The sequence below is a fragment of the Scyliorhinus torazame genome, chromosome 19 (genome assembly GCF_047496885.1).
Source record: "Scyliorhinus torazame isolate Kashiwa2021f chromosome 19, sScyTor2.1, whole genome shotgun sequence".
NCBI classification, from domain to species: domain Eukaryota; kingdom Metazoa; phylum Chordata; class Chondrichthyes; order Carcharhiniformes; family Scyliorhinidae; genus Scyliorhinus; species Scyliorhinus torazame.
The window spans coordinates 75,314,121-75,333,548 of NC_092725.1; the positions used below are offsets into that span (position 1 = coordinate 75,314,121).

General features: G+C 44.9%; 1 protein-coding gene across 2 annotated transcripts in view; it reads right to left on the reverse strand.

The window, feature by feature from the left end:
- pparab (peroxisome proliferator-activated receptor alpha b) overlaps positions 1 to 19,428 on the reverse strand; it is a 111,443-nt gene that overhangs the window by 63,331 nt on the left and 28,684 nt on the right. For both annotated transcript variants that reach the window (XM_072484561.1, XM_072484562.1), the window contains exon 2: positions 15,595 to 15,834. In XM_072484561.1, the coding sequence (XP_072340662.1) occupies positions 15,595 to 15,796 (202 nt within the window). In that variant the 5' untranslated portion in view covers positions 15,797 to 15,834. The remainder of the gene's footprint in view (positions 1 to 15,594; positions 15,835 to 19,428) is intronic.

Below are 19,428 nucleotides of genomic sequence, written 5' to 3' on the forward strand. Positions count from 1 at the left end.
ATGAAAGACCCGACTGACCCAACCCTTCCTTAGCCTGACTTGATCCGCCACTTTCAGGCGTGTCTCCTGCAACATCACCACGTCCACCTTCAGAGCCCTCAGATGCACGAACACACGTGCTCTCTTGACAGGCCTATTCAATCATCTAACATTCCAGGTGATCAGCCCAGTTGGGGGGCACCGTGCCCCACCCCCCTCCCCCGATCAGCCATCCCCTTTCCTGAGCCCGCCACCAGCCCATGCGCCGCGCCTCCATCGGCTCGCCTCCTGGCAGCCCCCACCCCCGACCTCCTCGCTGTCCCGAAACCCAAGTCCCTCCCTCGTCAGCAGAGTAACTTCTCCCCCACCCCCCCAGCAACAACACTTTGTAACCTAACCTCTGCCATAGACTAATCATATGCACACTCCCCACTTTGCTTCCGTAGACTAGCTCACCCAGCTAGCATGATGGCCCTCGCCTCCGGCGCCAAGAAGTCTCCCACCTATTGTTCCCCCACTCCCCTCCTCCCCCTCCCATCGAAACCACTTCCCTCATCAAACCGACCCGAAACAAACGCCCAATTAACTTGAGACAGCCCAAAAAAAAAAACCACACAGAAAACCCCCACAATAGTGTAAATCAAAGTAATACAAAGTAAAAGGTTCCACGAGCCACCCCCACCAAAACACCAAAAACCCGCAGAAACCTGATAACTTTCACTTCCCCTTCTTCAACCAAACAGAAGAGAAACGACAATAGAAACATAGAAACATCACTCAAAGTTGTAACATTAAACAAAAAGTTCTCAGTTCAACACCAGCCCTTTCCTCTTGGCAAAGTATCGCGTCTTCGTGCGACTCAAAATAATGGTGCTGGTTCTAGTGCGTAACCCAAAGACGCGCCGGGTATAACAGTCCAAATTTCACCCACTTCTGGAACAGGATTGCCTTAACTTGGTTAAAGCCTGCCCTCCTTCTGGCCATCTCCACACTCAAACCCTGGTAAAGACGCAAAATGCTGTTGTCCCATTTGTAGCTCCGCGTACGCTTGGCCCACTGGAGAACACACTCCTTGACCAGGAACCTGTGGAACTGGACCACCATCGCTCTTGGGGGGGGGGGGTCCCCCGGCCGCGGCTTCCTCGCCAGCACTCTGTATGCCCCGTCAACCTCCAACGGTCGGGGAAATGCCCCCTCCCCCAGAAGCTTCTGAAACATATTCGCCACAAACGCACCAGCATCAGCCCCCTCTGGGAGACCGACAATTCTTAAGTTCTACCGGCGAGCTCTATTCTTCAGGTCCTCTACCTTCTCCAGCACGTTTTTTGCTGATCTTTCAGCATCCTCACCTCCAGCTCCACCACCGTTTGGTGCTCCTCCTGGTCCGCCAGCACTTTCTCCAGCTTCTGAATTGTCCGATCCTGGGCATCCAGCCTGCGCTCCAGCCGATCGATCGATTCCTTTATTGGATCAAGACAGTCCCGTTTCTGCCTAGCGAAGCCCTCTTGAATGACCTGCATCAACTCCTCCGTTGATATTGGCCCGCCACAGCAGGGGTCCGGACATCAGCCATATTGTCTTCTACCGCAACCGCCACCCAGCCCTTGCTTGTCTTCCTATTTCTCCCTTTTCGATGGGGTTCTTCGTTCCATACACCAATTGTGGAATCAGTGCCAGATTGACTTCGCCTCCAAAGCCAGCGCTCAAAAACGCAAAAAAGTCAGGGGGAAAGGTCCAAAAGTCCAGCCAGAGCGGGAGCCACCAAATGCGCAACTTACTCCCTCATAGTCGCCACTGGAAGTCTTCCTTTGGAAGGTATCTTTAAAGCAATTGGCATCTTTCTGTACGCCCTATGTAGAGGTTATCATTCTTGACTTACTGCAAACAAGAGTATGAAGCTATTGTTACCTTTATCATTCTTCTAGGTAATGATTCCAATGATTTTTTTTGCTTGCTACTTGCAAACTTAGTTTATATTGACGTCGCACTTTTCTGGCCAATCATTAAGTATTAAAATACTGCACATCAAAAGGTTTCTCTCGTCAGTTTAACTGTTGGCTCACCTCAGTTGCCTGTACACTGGTTTGGGTTTGAATGCATACCAGGTTTATGGCACATAATATTCAGGATGATCTTACAATGCAGTAATGAAGAACTGCTGCTTTGTCAACAACACCGACATTCAGCAGATCTCCCATCTCCTTGTTCAGACATTAAAGATCTCATGGCACCATTCAAAGAGTTGTTGTTTCAGTGCCTCCCTTAATTATCAAAAAACATTGCTCCTAATTGTTTCTCATCTCTTGCTTTGAGGGGCTGTGGGAGATTGATGATGAGGTACAGCACATAACACATCATTCAAACTTAAAAACCAGGAACAGTCAGCAAAATGCCAAAGTACCCTTTCAAAAAGATCAGTAATCTGTTGAGAACATGCATGCCCCTTCAAGCACCATCATGATGGCAGAAATCGGAGTCTGCAAGGCACCAAGCAGGGCTTGCATCGATCTCATGTCCGGAGTCTGAGCTTGAAACTTTTGAGTGGCTTCTTGTTGTGCTGCAGTGGAAGCGGAGACATCAGGGATCATACATTGAATCACAAGTCGAACCAGAAGTGTTAACATGCAGTTGGCATCAAGTTATATACAGGAAAGGATGGGCTTGACACTCTCTGACATTGTCTCTAAATGCTGTAGCCATCTGAGATGGCCACCTGCAAAGAATGATGGGAATTATGGCCAGGTTTGAGTCACAGACAAGCTGCAGCTTGCATCTTTGCAAACTGCAGCCCAGAAGTATGCAGGAATTCACACCTGCAAATGGGCCATTCAAGGCGATTAAAATAACAATGGGACCATCAGGTCCATTGTATCTGATACCTACCCCAAAAGTGATGTGGCCGCCCCTGACTGGATGGGACCAGAGGGTGGAGCCCTGAGGAATTGATTGACAGTGACCCAGAAACTGCCCACAAAAGGGGTGGGGAAAACTCAAGCCAGTTAAAAGACAATGCAGCCATGATTTCTGGCTCTTTTGGACCCGGCTTGTGCCAGCCTCTCTTGGATCCGCCTATGCCAACCCAAGTGCAGCATAACAACCAGACAGACAAGTTCAAGACCAACGATCGCTACCAGACGGATGAGCCCAGCAGAAACAGAGCCACTCCTTCCACCCAGTCATGCAAGATCCAGACAAAGGTCTTGTCCATATGCATAGAGCTGGTTGCCCTGAAGTTAAATGTAGGCTATTGCAGTTGTTAGGTGTAGTTTAACTTGTAGTGTTTTGTGTTGCATGTCGAAGTAACCCTTGTGCTTAAATAAACCATCTTTGAACTTGAGCTGACTAACTGGTTGTGTGGTCCTTTGATCGATAAAGCCTTGTTGTGGTGGTATCATTTGATACCTGCCGACACTAAAGTGCATCATTATTAATTGGCAACATTACTCTGGTGCCGATTGGCAACAATGCACACATCAGCTTTCTCCTGTATGCCACCCCAAAATCCTCATTGGAACCCTCTGCAGCAGACGTCATCTGCAACTGCACTTTTCAGTGAGCTGGCATGCACTGAGCATGAGGTCATATCAAATGGATGAGGGGCCATGTTCAGATCTCTCTCTCTCTCCCATCTTCTCCTGCTCGAGACCTTCGCAAGAACATCAACCAGAAACTGTAAGTTTGACTCCAGCGATCGCTACCCGATAAAGACTCCTAGCCATCGACCTGCATCAGCCTTTTTGAATCCCGCGGGCCAGGTCCGATTCGATAAGCCATTTGTTTCCCTGACCTGGTGGGCCCTTCCTAATGTTAAGTATTGGCCAGTAATGGTAGGTTAAAGATTGGGGGGGGGGGAAGAGAAAGTCAGGGAACCAAGAGGTGAAGTAATCAGTGGGAAGCGTAGCTGCTTAGGAATACAAAAAAGCACGAAAAGACAAAACTCAGGAGGGGTTACGATAGTCCCCATCCCCAAAATATGACACAGTGTATGGAAAGGCTCAGTAAACCAAGGTCCACCACACTAAGAAAACAAAAAGGGACGGTCAATAGAGAATTAAAGGTGCTATATTTAAATGCGCGCAGTGTACGGAACAAGGTAGATGAGCTTGTGGCCCAGATTGTGACTGGCAGGTATGATGTGGTAGGCATCACAGAGACATGGTTGCAGGGGGTTCAGGACTGGCATTTAAACATCCAGGGATTCACAACCTATCGAAAAGACAGGGAGGTGGGCAGAGGGTGCGGGGTTGCCTTGTTAATTAGGAATGAAATTAAATCAATAGCACTAAATGACATAGGGTCAGATGATGTGGAGTCTGTGTGGGTAGAGTTGAGGAACCACATAGGCAAAAAAACCATAATGGGAGTTATGTACAGGCCTCCTAACAGTGGTCAGGACCGGGGGCACAAAATGCACCACGAAATAGAAAGTGCATGTCAGAAAGGCAAGGTCACAGTGATCATGGGGGACTTCAATATGCAGGTGGACTGGGTAAATAATGCTGCCAGTGGACCCAAGGAAAGGGAATTCATTGAATGTTTACAGGAGGGCTTTTTGGAACAGCTTGTGATGGAGCCCACGAGGGAACAGGCCATTCTGGACTTAGTGTTATGTAATGAGCCAGACTTGATTAAAGATCTTAAAGTAAGGGAGCACTTAGGAGGCAGTGATCATAATATGGTAGAATTCAATCTCCAATTTGAAAGAAGGAAGGTAGAATCAGATGTAAAGGTGTTACAGTTAAATAAAGGTAACTACAGGGGCATGACGGAGGAACTGACGAAAATCGACTGGGAGCAGAGCCTAGGGGGAAAAGACAGTAGAACAGCAATGGCAGGAGTTTCTGGGAGTAATTGAGGACACGGTGCAGAGGTTCATCCCAAAGAAAAGAAAGGTTATCAGAGGGGGGATTAGGCAGCCATGGCTGACAAAGGAAGTTAGGGAATGCATCAAAGCAAAAGAGAAAGCCTATAATGTGGCAAAGAGTAGTGGGAAGTCAGAAGATTGGGAAGGCTACAAAAACAAACAGAGGATAACAAAGAGAGAAATAAGGAAAGAGAGGATCAAATATGAAGGTAGGCTAGCCAATAACATTAGGAATGATAGTAAAAGTTTCTTTAAATACATTAAAAACAAACGGGAGGCAAAAGTTGACATTGGGCCGCTCCAAAATGACGCTGGTAATTTTGTGATGGGAGACAAGGAAATAGCTGAGGAACTAAATAAGTACTTTGCGTCAGTCTTCACAGTAGAAGACATGAGTAATATCCCACCAATTCCGGAGAGTCAGGGGGCAGAGTTGGATATGGTAGCCATCACAAAGGAGAAAGTGTTAGAGAAACTAAGAGGTCTAAAAATTGATAAATCTCCGGGCCCAGATGGACTACATCCTAGAGTTCTAAAGGAGATAGCTGAAGAAATAGTGGAGGCGTTAGTTATGATCTTTCAAAAGTCACTGCAGTCAGGGAAAGTCCCAGAGGATTGGAAAATCGCTGTTGTAACCCCCCTGTTCAAGAAGGGAACAAGGAAAAAGATGGAAAATTATAGGCCAATTAGCCTAACCTCGGTTGTTGGCAAGATTCTAGAATCCATTGTTAACGATGAGATTTCTAAATTCTTGGAAGTGCAGGGTCAGATTAGGACAAGTCAGCATGGATTTAGTAAGGGGAGGTCGTGCCTGACAAACCTGTTAAGAGTTCTTTGAAGAGATAACAAATAGGTTAGACCAAGGAGAGCCAATGGATGTTATCTATCTTGACTTCCAAAAGGCCTTTGACAAGGTGCCTCACGGGAGACTGCTGTGTAAAATAAGGGCCCATGGTATTCGAGGCAAGGTACTAACATGGATTGACGATGGGCTGTCAGGCAGAAGGCAGAGAGTTGGGATAAAAGGTTCTTTTTCGGAATGGCAACCGGTGACGAGTGGTGTCCCGCAGGGTTCAGTGTTGGGGCCACAGCTGTTCTCTTTATATATTAACGATCTAGCTGACAGGACTGGGGGCATTCTGGCTAAGTTTGCCGATGATACAAAGATAGGTGGAGGGGCAGGTAGTATGGAGGAGGTGGGGAGGCTGCAGAAAGATTTGGACAGTTTAGGAGAGTGGTCCAAGAAATGGCTGATGAAATTCAACGTGGGCAAGTGCGAGGTCTTGCACTTTGGAAAAAAGAATAGAGGCATGGACTATTTTCTAAACGGTGACAAAATTCATAATGCTGAAGTGCAAAGGGACTTGGGAGTCCGAGTCCAGGATTCTCTAAAGGTAAACTTGCAGGTTGAGTCCATAATTAAGAAAGCAAATGCAATGTTGTCATTCATCTCAAGAGGCTTGGAATATAAAAGCAGGGATGTACTTCTGAAGCTTTATAAAGCATTAGTTAGGCCCCATTTAGAATACTGTGAGCAATTTTTGGCCCCACACCTCAGGAAGGACATACTGGCACTGGAGCGGGTCTAGCGGAGATTCACACGGATGATCCCGGGAATGGTAGGCCGAACATACGATGAACGTCTGAGGATCCTGGGATTATATTCATTGGAGTTTAGGAGGTTGAGGGGAGATCTAATAGAAACTTACAAGATAATGAATGGCTTAGATAGGGTGGATGTAGGGAAGTTGTTTCCATTAGCAGGGGAGACAAGGACCCGGGGGCACAACCTTAGAATAAAAGGGAGTCACTTTAGAACAGAGATGAGGAGAAATTTCTTCAGCCAGAGAGTGGTGGGTCTGTGGAATTCATTGCCACAGAGGGCAGTGGAGGCCGGGACGTTGAGTGTCTTTAAGACAGAAGTTGATAAGTTCTTGATTTCTCAAGGAATTAAGGGCTATGGAGAGAGAGCGGGTAAATGGAGTTGAAATCAGCCATGATTGAATGGCGGAGTGGACTCGATGGGCCGAATGGCCTTACTTCCGCTCCTATGTCTTATGGTTTCTATATAGATAGTAGGATTATTGCGTAAGCATTACTTGTTGTATATAATAAATGACCGTTGATTTCAATCTTACTAAGTGGTGTGCTGACTTATTAATCATAACTCGAGCTTGAACCACGTGGCGGTATCAGAAAGATGCCTGGCGACTCATGAGCAAAGGTGACATAATCAGAGGTAATAAAACTAAGGCTAAAAAGAGCAACACCTCCCACCCGGCTTACTCACTCTTCCAACGGGCAGGAGACACAAGTCTGAGAACACGCACGAACAGACTCAAAAACAGCTTCTTCCCCACTGTCACCAGACTCCTAAATGACCCTCTTGTGGACTGACCTCATTAACACTACACCCTGTATGCTTCATCCGATGCCAGTGCTTATGTAGTTACATTGTATATGTTGTGTTGCCCTATTATGTATTTTCTTTTATTCCCTTTTCTTCCCATGTATTTAATGATCTGTTGAGCTGCTCGCAGAAAAATACTTTTCACTGTACCTCGGTACACGTGACAATAAACAAATCCAATCCAATCCCCGTTGTAGCGAGAGATCGGGATGCCATTTTAAAATGGCGCCCCGATCTTGGAGGCCTCAAAAAGAGTCGCTGACCGTCCCCCCCAGCCCAAATACGACATGGGTGGGCCCACAGCCCCGCCCCAATACGACATGGGTGGGGCCCACAGCCCCCCCCACCCCCCCGCCATGTCCACCACCCACGGCGGGCAACCCCAGCCCAATCATGCGTGTGCAGAAAAATGCCAGCTTGGCAGGGCCAACCTGGCAGTAGTCCTGCCAGCTGGCAGTGCCACCTGGGCACCATGGCAGTGTCAGGCTGGCACTACCAGGGTTACAGGCAGGCACTGCCAGGGTACCCAGGTGGCATCAGCAGTGCCATGGCACTACACTTACAAAGGGCATGCATCTGGGAGCCTCCGATCCTCTTGGAGACCCCCACGAGTGCCGTTCAGTCTGGTCCCCGTTTATGGGGACCAGAACCAAACGGTGCTCGCCTGAGGTCCAAGGCAAAGGGATTGAATATCAAAGCCTAAGGTACCTTGGAAATCTGCACATTCGAGTAAGGCTTACTGTCGCGCTCTAATATGCAGATTTGCCAAAATGTGATCCCACTCATCGTGGGCGGGATTCCCCTTGCAGCATCTCGCGATATTGCATTGAATCCCACGAGGCGTTGCAAGCCAGGTAGACTCCGGGAGCGGGGTCTCATGGCTTTCACCAGCCATGCTGCACCGAGATCCTTTTCCGATGCAGTGTGGCCAGAGGATCGCACCAATTGTGTGCAAGAGTAAAGTACCATTCTGGTGTTCAGGTCAGAATTCCCCATGAAAAATGTTGTCCTTGGATTCCATCACTTTTTTTACTCCTTTTAACAACATAATAAGATCTGATCCGTCCTGTTATTTTCTGTAGTCAAATTCAGCTACCTTAGAAGGAATCAACTTTCTCAAGGACACAAGAAACAGGAGCATAAATAGACCAAAAGGCAAACTGAGCCTGCTCCACGATTCAATATCATAGCTGATCTTGGACTTCAACTCCATTATCCCACGCGCTTCCCATATCTGTTAATTCCTTTGACAGCATCTTCCAAATCCGCAACCTCCAAAAGGGATAGGGCAGCAGATGTCTGTGGACACCACGACTTGCAAGTACTCCAAACCACACCGCATCCTGACTTGGAACTATAATTGCCCTTCCTTCATTGTGGCAGGTTAAAATCCTGGACCTCCCTTCTAACATGATTGAGAGTGTACCTACACCACATGGGCTGCAGTGGTTCAAAACAGCAGCCCACCGCCATCTTAAGGGCAATTCAAGATGGGCAATAAATTCTGACCTGACCAGCAACATACACAGCCTAATAATGAATAAAAAGACCAAACATCCACCTATGCCAGTTTTAAATGTATTCAACGATGGAGCATCTACATGTAACCCTTTGGGTTGAAAATTCCAAAGATTTACAAAATTGAGTGAAGTAATTTCTCCTCATCTCAGATCTAAATGATCAGCCGCTTATCCAGAGACTGTACACCATGTTTGAGACTCAGTTGAAACAATTTCTCAGCATTCATTTTATCAAACCCCTTCTGAATTCTGTAGGTTTCAATGAGATCACCTCTCATTCTTCTAAAGTCCAGAGAATATAAACCCAATTTACTCAATCTCTCACCATAGGACAACCCTCTCCTCTCGGGGGCTGTCCCCTCAAGTTAGTAAATATTTGCTCCAATTAAAGTATTATTTCTGAAATGCGGAGGCCAAAATTGTACCCAGCACTCAAATGTGATTTCACCAAAACCCTGTACAACTATAGCAAGACTTATTTATTCTTGTACTCCAATTCCCTTGCAATAAACGCCAACTTGCCATCTGCATTCCTATTTGCTTGCTGGACCTGTATGCTAACTTTTGACATTCCATGTGTGAGCACACACGTTTCATACCTTTAAATATTCTGCTTTCCTATTCTTACAACCAAGTTAAAAAGTTCACACTTCCCATTATACGTCACCTGCCATTTTATTGCCCACCCAATTAACCTATCCATATTTTTTTGCAGCCTGCGTCTTCCCACAGTTTGCTTTCCATGTAGCTTATCAGCAGCAAACCTAGATACATTACTCGGTCTTTTCATCCAAGTAATTAATATAGATTGCAAATAGCTGGTACCCAGCACTGATACTTGCAGCATTCCACTATTCACTGCCTTCCAACCTAAAAATCCCTGTTCATGCCAACTCTGCTTTCTATTTATTAACCAATCATGCACCCAGAGAATCCCTACAGTGCAGAAAGAGGCCATTCATCCCATCAAGTCTGCACCAATACCCTGAAAGAGCACCCTACCTAGGCCGACTCCGCTGCCTTATCCCCTACACATCTTTGGACTGTGGGAGGAAACCGAAGAACCTGGAGGAAACCCCCAAAGACATAGGGAGAAAGTGCAAACTCCACAGACAGTGACCCCCAAGGCCGGAATTGAACCCAGGTCTCTGGCGCTATGAGACAGCAGTGCTAACCACTGTGCCAACATACCGCACAAGCTAATGCATTACCCCCAACTTCACGAGCCCTTATCTAGCCTATTAATCTTGTGGAAATCCAGGTTTACTGCTAATACCAGTTTTCCTTTATCTACCAGTTCCCTTTCATCTACCCTACTCGTTATATTCTCAAAAACTCATAACTTTATCAAAACAGAATTTTCCTTAGTAAAACCATTGTCTTGTTCTAATCATACTATGCTTTTTTAAGGCTTCTTTAATGATAGATTCCAGCATTTTCCCAGCAGCAGATGTTAGACTAACTGGCCTGCAGCACATTGCTTTCTCTCTCCCTTCTTTCTTAAAAAGCGGTCTAACATTTGCCAACTTCCAATCTAAATGGGACTGTTCCAGAATTGAAGGCATTTTAGAAACTCACAGCTGGCACATCCACTTCTGTAGCTATCTCTTTTCGAACCCAAGGGTAAGGCATCAGGTCCCAGGGATATGGTGAATTTTAGTCCCTTTACGTTTCTCCATACCTTTTCTCTGCTGATATTAATTTCCTCACTCTTCACCCTTGAGTACCTGTCTACTTCTGGTATGAAACTGGTGTCTTCTACTGCAAAGACAGACAGAATATTTGTTCAATGCCTTTGCCGCTTCCACATTGTCCATGATACCTTCTTCTGCCCCTGCTTCAAATGGACTAACATTTATTTTAACTACTCTCTTTCCTTTCATATACCTATAAAAGCTCTTACAAATAGTTTTTATATTTCTTGCTAGTTTACTCTCATTTTTAATCAATATTTTGGTGGCCCTTTGCTGGTGTCTAAAACACTTCTAATCCTCAGACCTGCTACTGCTTTTTGCAACATTGTCAGCCTCTTCTTTTAATCTAATCCTTAACTTCCTAAGTGAAGCATGGAAAAGGATTTCTTATAGCATTTTTGTTTTTCAATTTTAGTTGAACTTTTGATTAGTTTTTTTAAATGTCTCCCACTGTTCATTTACCTCCAAATCTTTTAGAATATTGACCCAAATAAATCTTAACCAGTTCCCCCCCATACCTATGTTTATATATAAGATTCTGGTTTGTGATTGGGATGGCACTTTCAAACTTAGCGTGGAATTGAATGGTACTCTGGTCACCATTTTCCAGAGGATCTCTTACCATGACACCCTGATCACCTTGTAACCATATCTCTGTAACAGCAAATAGATCAAAATCATTTACTTCTACTTGTGCAATTAGTTCATCTACCCGATTGCAGATGCTTCGAGCATTCAGAACTTTTATTTTCATTTTTTTTTTTTTTACTTCTATCCACTGAAAAGATATTACTCGCTCTTGCACAATTTCTGTTAAACTTTATCCACATCACTATACTATTCCAATGTCTTGACCTTTCTCTATGGATTCCTATATCTACCGTTACCAAACCGTTTCCGCCCCAACCCCTCTGTTAGTTTAAAGCTCTGTACACAATCCTAGTTATACAAATGGGCAAGACATAACTCTCAGCCCAGTTCAAGTGGAATTCATCCCAATGAAATAGCTCACTCTTTCCAGAGTACTGATGCCTGTACCCCATAAATTTAAATCCCTTCTTCCTGTGCCACTCTTTGAGTCGCGCATTTAATTTTCTAATATTTTTTACCTAATGCCAATTGGCATGTGGCTCAGGAAACAATCCAGAGATGATTACCTTTGGTGTTCTGCATTTTAATTTGGACCCTAACTCCTCAAATTTTCTTAGCAGATCATTCTTGGTTCTACCTATGTAGTTGGTTCCCATGTGGACCCTGACAACGGGATGTTCCCCTCCCCCTCCAAGTTCTTTTTTTTTCTGTTTTACCGCCAACCGCCCCCCCCTCAGAAACCTCCACCCACCGCTCAGAAACCTCCACCCCCCCCTCAGAAACCTCCACCCCCCCCCTCAGAAACTTCCACCCCCCCCCCTCAGAAACCTCCACCCCCCCCCTCAGAAACCTCCACCCCCCCCTCAGAAACCTCCACCCCCCCCCTCAGAAACCTCCACCCCCCCCCTCAGAAACCTCCACCCCCCCCCTCAGAAACCTCCACCCCCCCCCTCAGAAACCTCCAACCCCCCCCTCAGAAACCTCCAACCCCCCCCTCAGAAACCTCCAACCCCCCCCTCAGAAACCTCCAACCCCCCCCTCAGAAACCTCCAACCCCCCCCTCAGAAACCTCCACCCCCCCCTCAGAAACCTCCACCCCCCCCCTCAGAAACCTCCAACCCCCCCTCAGAAACCTCCACCCCCCCCTCAGAAACCTCCACCCCCCCCCTCAGAAACCTCCACCCCCCCTCAGAAACCTCCACCCCCCCTCAGAAACCTCCACCCCCCCCTCAGAAACCTCCAACCCCCCCCCTCAGAAACCTCCAACCCTTCCTCAGAAACCTCCACCCGCCCCCCCCCCCCGTGGATACATCATCGCGTGACGCCTGATTCCAAGCGCAGGCCGCACTCCCGGATCAGCGCCCTTCCCGATTCGGCAAACACCGGATTAACATTCCACGATTTTACGGTACCCTCGGTTACCAGGGTTACCCCCCTCCCTCAGTTACCAGGGTTACCCCTGTTACCAGGGTTACCGCCCTCCCTCTCTGTTACCAGGGTTACCCCAATCCCTCAGTTACCAGGGTTACCCCCCTCCCTCAGTTACCAGGGTTACCCCAATCCCTCCCTCAGTTACCAGGGTTACCCCAATCCCTCCCTCAGTTACCAGGGTTACCCCCCTCCCTCAGTTACCAGGGTTACCCCCCCTCCCTCAGTTACCAGGGTTACCCCCCCTCCCTCAGTTACCAGGGTTACCCCCCCTCCCTCAGTTACCAGGGTTACCCCCCTCCCTCAGTTACCAGGGTTTACCCCCCCCTCCCTCTCTCAGTTACCAGGGTTATCCCCCTCCCTCAGCTCCACTCCAAGTTCTTCTACAGCCATGAAGAGATGTGATTAATCCTGGTATGAGGCAGCCAACACTGCCTATGGAGCTCCCTATCACAACTGCAGAAAACAATATATATCTCCTGACAATATTGTCTCCTATCACTACCACATTCCTCTTTCCTCCCCCCATTGAAATGGCATCCTTCACTATCGTGCAATGGTCGGTTTGCTCATCCACCTTGCAGTCCACCTCGTCATCCACAACAGGTACCAAGCACTTTGTACCTGTTGGCTAATGTCAGAGGTTAAGGCTCCTCCATTACTGTATACTAATTCCCCATACCTGCTTAACATGCACCCTCTATCCCTGACCATTGGCCAACTCTAAATTTCTTCCAAGCCTAAGGGGTGTGAATGCCTTCCGGAATAAATTGTCCAGATAATTTTACCCCTCCCTAATGCTTCAGTTCTGCATCTCAGTCTCCAGCTTAATGACTCGGAGCCAAAGCTCCTGAAGCTGCAGACACTTACTACAGACATGTATGCCTTGGATCACACTGGTGCCCAGGAGCTCCCACATTCTGCACATGCAAAACATAATCTGTCCTGCCAAATTTATTGTGTTAATTAATGTATTACTTTTTTCTTAGTTCATTTAGAATTAATAAATCCTATTTCCAATAGAGACTCGGGTCAGCCACGTGTGATGTGGAGTGGTGCCCTCAAGCCCCTCAGGCTAGCAACCAGTTACAGGAATTATTAGCTAAGGAAACAGGTGAAAGTCTGCCTTAGTGCACCATTATTCCGCCACTGCAGATGGTGAAATTTGAATTCAATATAAATCTGGAATTAAAAGTCTAATAATGACCATGAATCCTTTGCCACTTGTCGTAAAAACCCATCTGGTTCACTAATGTCCTTTAGAGAAGGAAATCTGCTATCCTTACCTGGTCTGGCCTACATGTGACTCCAGACCCACAGTAATGTGGTTGACTCTTAACTGCCCCCTCAAAGGCAATTAGGGATGGGCAATAAATGCTGGCACAGCCAGTGATGCCCATGTCCCATGAACGAATCAATAAAAAAAAAATCCTTTCAAACCTCATGCAATCTATTAGTAATTGTTTAGATAAACAAACAAATATTCAACCATTTAAGGTTTCCATCTGATGTCACGCTTTTCTCCGAATGCAATCAGTCCACAGTCAAAGCCCCCTTCCCCTTAGCTGTTCAAAATTAACTCTCGCCTGCCACTCTGCTGTTCAAAATGAGCTCTCGCCTGCCACTCTCTCTGTGCTGTTCAAAATGAGTTCTCGCCTGCCTCCCTCTGTGCAGTTCACAATGAACTCTCACCTTTCTGCCCTGTTTGCAATTAACTCTGACCTCTGTGTGCAGTTTAAAATGAACCCTTTCTTCTCCACTGAACTCTCGCCCCTCACCAGTTTAAAATCCCTCTTTTGAATTTAATTTATTTTTTCCAAAAGAGGCAATTTAGCATGGCCAATTCCACTTACCCTGCACATATTTGGGTTGTGGGGTTGAGACCCACGCAGACACGAGGAGAGGCTTTGACTATTTCATTTTGGACCAAAATAAATAAATGTAACCCTCAGGTCGCCATTGTGATGCTACTAAGTTAACAGACTCAATTTCCACGTGAGCACGAAAACAAAACAATTTGTATTGGGGAAGCCAGGACAAACATTAGTGGCAAAATTCTCTATAAAATGGTCTATAAAGAGGATTTTAACAAAATAATTACTGTATTGCTTTTTCCAACTCTAAAGGTAGATTGGCGGAAGCAAAGAAAAATAGGAAAGTTTGCTGCTTGAAAGCAAAGGATGTAAAGAGTCAGCACTCATTTTAAACTATATATTTAATTACTACAATAAACCCGGGGCATCTCAGCAACATTTGCGTGCTTCTTCATTCAGTGTGTAGACTTATTTTTTAAATAACTGGAGCAACGGGTACAGAAGTCACTAGAGCGGTGGCTTTTTAGAAAACACGATATATTCCGTTTTTATGCTCAATGTTGAAAACAAATTCAAAGGAAAATGTGGCATTTTAGATGAACAGGGAACATCTGTGAGACCCAAGCAGACATGGGGAGAATTGCAAACTCCACATGGACAGTGACGTAGGGCCAGGATCGGAGCTGGGTCCTTGGCGATGTGAGGCAGCAGTGCTAACCACTACGCCACCATAATTGTCCCTGTCAATTTCATTAAAGTCTAGACTAAATGCCTGAATCATTGAAATGCAAAAAACAATTTTAACATAATAGGTAACAGCATCATCAAACAAAATGCATCAAGGACTCAGGTTGTGATAAGCAGTCCTCCAACTCCTTGGGCTGAATGACCACCTTCTGTGCTGTTCTAGTCCATAATTCTAGTTAGTGTAAAATCTTTACATTGGTAGCAGCAGTGTATAAATTATGCTCCCAGTCGGTTTATGGAGCTATGACCTATGAATACAACTCTTCAGTGAGTTACCATGACCCTCGATAGATTAATAGAAGTCTGAAAAACAACTCAAGTGACACTTGCATCTAATTTGACTAGGAGCAAATCGACTAATTGGAGTAGATGGCTGCCAATAAATGGCTTTTTCTCTCTGGGAGTAGAATGTTTGATTTGTCATAGCATGACAGTTAAGCCTAATGCAATAAATAATCATTCACTGCAATCCTGTTGAAATGAACGAGTTGCCCACTCACTGACACATTTGGAAAAATGATTGCCTATTCAAAGTAAATTCCCCTACCTGGTACAGTTTCATTTGATCCAGGACCATTTCCTGAAGTCAGGTTCTCATCAATGCTAAAAGTCTCTGAACTGTTGTCCCCCACAGATTGTGAAGCGTCTTGTACATTCTCCATTTCCTGTACGAATTCTCCAGCCAAGGGAGTCCCAGAGTCATTTTCCAGCGGCGATAATGGATTAGAGTGGATCTGTGTGTCTACCATTCCAGTGGACACTGTCTGGTAGCACAACAGTCATTAGCCTATAAAAAGAAGCCAGTTCACCTATGTTAATTTTTACTGAAAATTTGTTTCCCATCAAAATGAGACATTACATAATGTAGGAAATGTCGGTCAACAATAAAATGATGCATTATCCAGATTTCTCCCAATACCGAGGATTCCATGTCACATAGTGTTTGGAAAGAAGAACAAGCTCAAAACAGGATGATAAACCGGCACGAACATAGATTTTGAGAGATAGGTTATCCAAATAAAAATTATATTTTCAGTGAAAAAGGTTACTGTATTGAACTTTATTGCCACTTTATTACAGTGGCTACATGTGGAAAATAATTAATTGATAACGTAGTAGCATCCTTTTTAAAGAAAAATTGATTTTTGATCTCAATTGGTCTTTGTTGTTGCAGCAGTGAGACCAGTGTATTTTGTCTAACATAAAGTGGCGAAGGAGAAGCATTGGCAAGAAATCCCACTGCCTAGAAACTACTGCTGACAAAAGATAGGCTTTTGCCATCACCTATGGAATTATACACTAGAAAGAATTATTGCTTTGGGGAGAGGTTTCAGGCAATAGAAAATAATGCTATGCTTACTCTTCATTTTCTTGAACACAGAAATTTGAATATACAGAAAAGATCAGACCAGTGTGTTGTAAGATTTTATTTAAATGACGTAATAGAATTTATAATTCACAAGTGCTGCAGGGTGGATTGGGATAGAGTTTCTTATCAAAAAAAAAAAGTACTGGAATCTATCAACTGTACCAACCTCAAATATTAAATTTTGGGACTACCTATAAAAGTTGGTTGCTTTCTAAACACCATCAATTTATTGAGACCTTTGATAATATGTTAAAAAAGAATTCACAGTAAAATGGGCATAAACACGATCCATATCTGTGCAATGGGTTTTGATCACTTAAAACTAGTCTACTATGGACTGTATGGCACCTTCAGTAGCAATTTTAAGAGCAGCTGCATGCTCTCAGAAGCATCAAGATCTTGCACTCCAGTCTCCGAGTTGACGCTTATTGTATTCTCCCTGCTGAAGGACAGGAAAGATGCAAAGTGTGATGGCCCATGTGCTTGGGTGGGGGGAAGAGAGAGAGAGAGAGAGAGAGAGAGAGAGAGAGAGAGAGAGAGAGAGAGAGAGAGAGAGCACGTCATATTTTATGTTGAGATGGTGGTCTCATTTAAGAATTAGGTTCCCGAAAATAATTTCTTTGTAAAATGCAGCTTGCTCCAGTAACTGATCATCTGGGCAACACGGTAGCACAAGTGGATAGCACTGTGGCTTCACAGCGCCAGGGTCCCAGGTTCATTCCAGCTTGGGTCACTGTCTGTGCGGAGTCTGAATGTTCTCCCCGTGTCTGCGTGGGTTTCCTCCGGGTGCTCCGGTTTCCTCCCACAGTTCAAAGACGTGCAGGTTAGGTGGATTGGTCATGATAAATTGCCCTTAGTGACCAAAAAGGTTAGGAGGGGTTATTGGGTTACGGGGATAGGGTGGAAGTGAGGGCTTAAGCGGGTCGGTGCAGACTCGATGGGCCGAATGGCCTCCTTCTGCACTGTATGTTCTTTGTTCTATGGTCAAGCTACCTGGGAGTTAAACAACATTAAAAAAAGCTCAACCAAAAGTTAATTATAGGTAGGTTCCTGGGTGTGATTTTTAGATTTGGAACAAGCTGGATGCAGAATTCAATTGAAATTAGAGCAGGAAATTCCACGTGTTGGCTAAAAGGACTTTAAAAACCTTGATATTTGAAAGACTCAACTAATAGCCAGTTGGATTTCTAAGATTCGCTGAGCTGAACAGAGAGAGAGAGTTCTTCAAATCATAATACACAATATAAAATGATTAAGCGATTTAAACAAAGGGAAGGTGGTGATTTAGCAAAAGCAGCAAGGAAAGAGGTTTTAGAAAAAGATAGATTGAATGCGGAATGAGTTTTTCCATCTCGGGTAAGTTATTCTTAAGGAGATTATCTTAAGGTCTCCCCTTCTTTCACCTCTGATTGGCTTTAACTAATTTATAATTCACTCAATTTGGCCAAACTGTCTATCAATTTTAAGAAATATATGTATTTGAATATCGTGGTTCCACTTTCCCATACCATTGCTTGCCAATTTAATTAGAAAAACACAGTTTTTGTTAAGAAATTATCAGTCCTAGACTGGCTGTTACTATAGAGGCGGAACTACCAGTTCTTTACTGTATAACAATGGGGCCTTTTAGCTAGTTGATGTCACTGTTCTTACAATCTTAAGCAAGTCTCAAGCAACTTGCAAAATGTTCCCAGCTATTCGGCTTCCCTTACTCTCATGGTTAATATGATTATAGTCAATTATTCTTAATGAGTTCTCATTTAAACCTCATATCAGACTAGAATAGACAATTTCTATCAAAAGCTCAGTTTAGAGTCAAAACAACTGTGTTCACTGTACCTTTAATATCATCAACATAACTATTTAAGGTAGGGTGCAAGTTATTAGTATTCATGTTCCTTGATTTTTGTATAGTAAAATTATTTTGCTTTATATGGTCAACCTTGTGGATTCGTACTTTTAGTAACTCCCTGGGTTTTCTGATTTCTAAAAAGGAATTACTGGTCTCTATTGAGATCATAACACAAGGCTACCATGATCTGTGGACTGCACCATTCAGCTGGATGAACATGCAGGAGGATAGCACCAAGGGAAGACAGGGACAAAGTATATCTTTCAATACAATTCAACCTCCATGTCACCAAGCTAGCCTACTCAGCTGATTCAGAAGAGTCAACAGATGAGTTGATGCTGACTGCCATTATAGCAGAAGTGGTGCCTGTAAATTTAGGGGTATCTTCTGGACTTGCTGGAGGTGGCAATGAATCACCCTAGTCCAGCAAATCCTGCCACTCCATTGCCTTTAATGTCAACAGTGGTTCAGTTGGTAGCCCTCTTGAACCCACAGCCTTCTAGCTCGGACAAGTCCCACAACAGAGACCTGGGCGGACAAAAATCAGGCTGACTCTCCAGTGCAATACGGAGCACGTTCTGCACTGTCGAATGTGCCGCCTTATAGATACCACAAATTGACACCACAGTGAGCCTATATTAGAGGGAGTGAATTTAAGGTGATGGATTGGTGCGCTAATCAAGATGATACGTGATCCGGGTGGTGTCTTGAGTGTTGTTGGAGCTGTACTCATTCAGGTAAATGGGAATATTCCATCATTCCTGAATTGTGCCTTGGAGAAAGGTTTTGGGAATGCAGGAAGATACTCCCTGAGAATTCCCAACATCTGACTTGATCTTGTGATCACTACATTTATGTGGAAGTCCACTTTATTTTCAGGTCAATGGCACTCCCTACGATGGTGAGGAATTCAGTGATGGTAATGTTGCTGAATGTCACGGGGAGATGGCTAAGTTCTTTCTTGTCATTGTTTGACAGATGCATGGAATAAATGTCATTTACTACTTATCAGCCCACGCCAGAATGCTGTCCAGGCTCAGATTGCTTCATTTTGAGTTGCGAATGGAGCTGAACACTAATTATCAGTGAACATCCTCACTCCTGACCTTATGATGGAAGGAAGATCATTGATGAATGAAACTGAAGATGGTTGGGCCTAG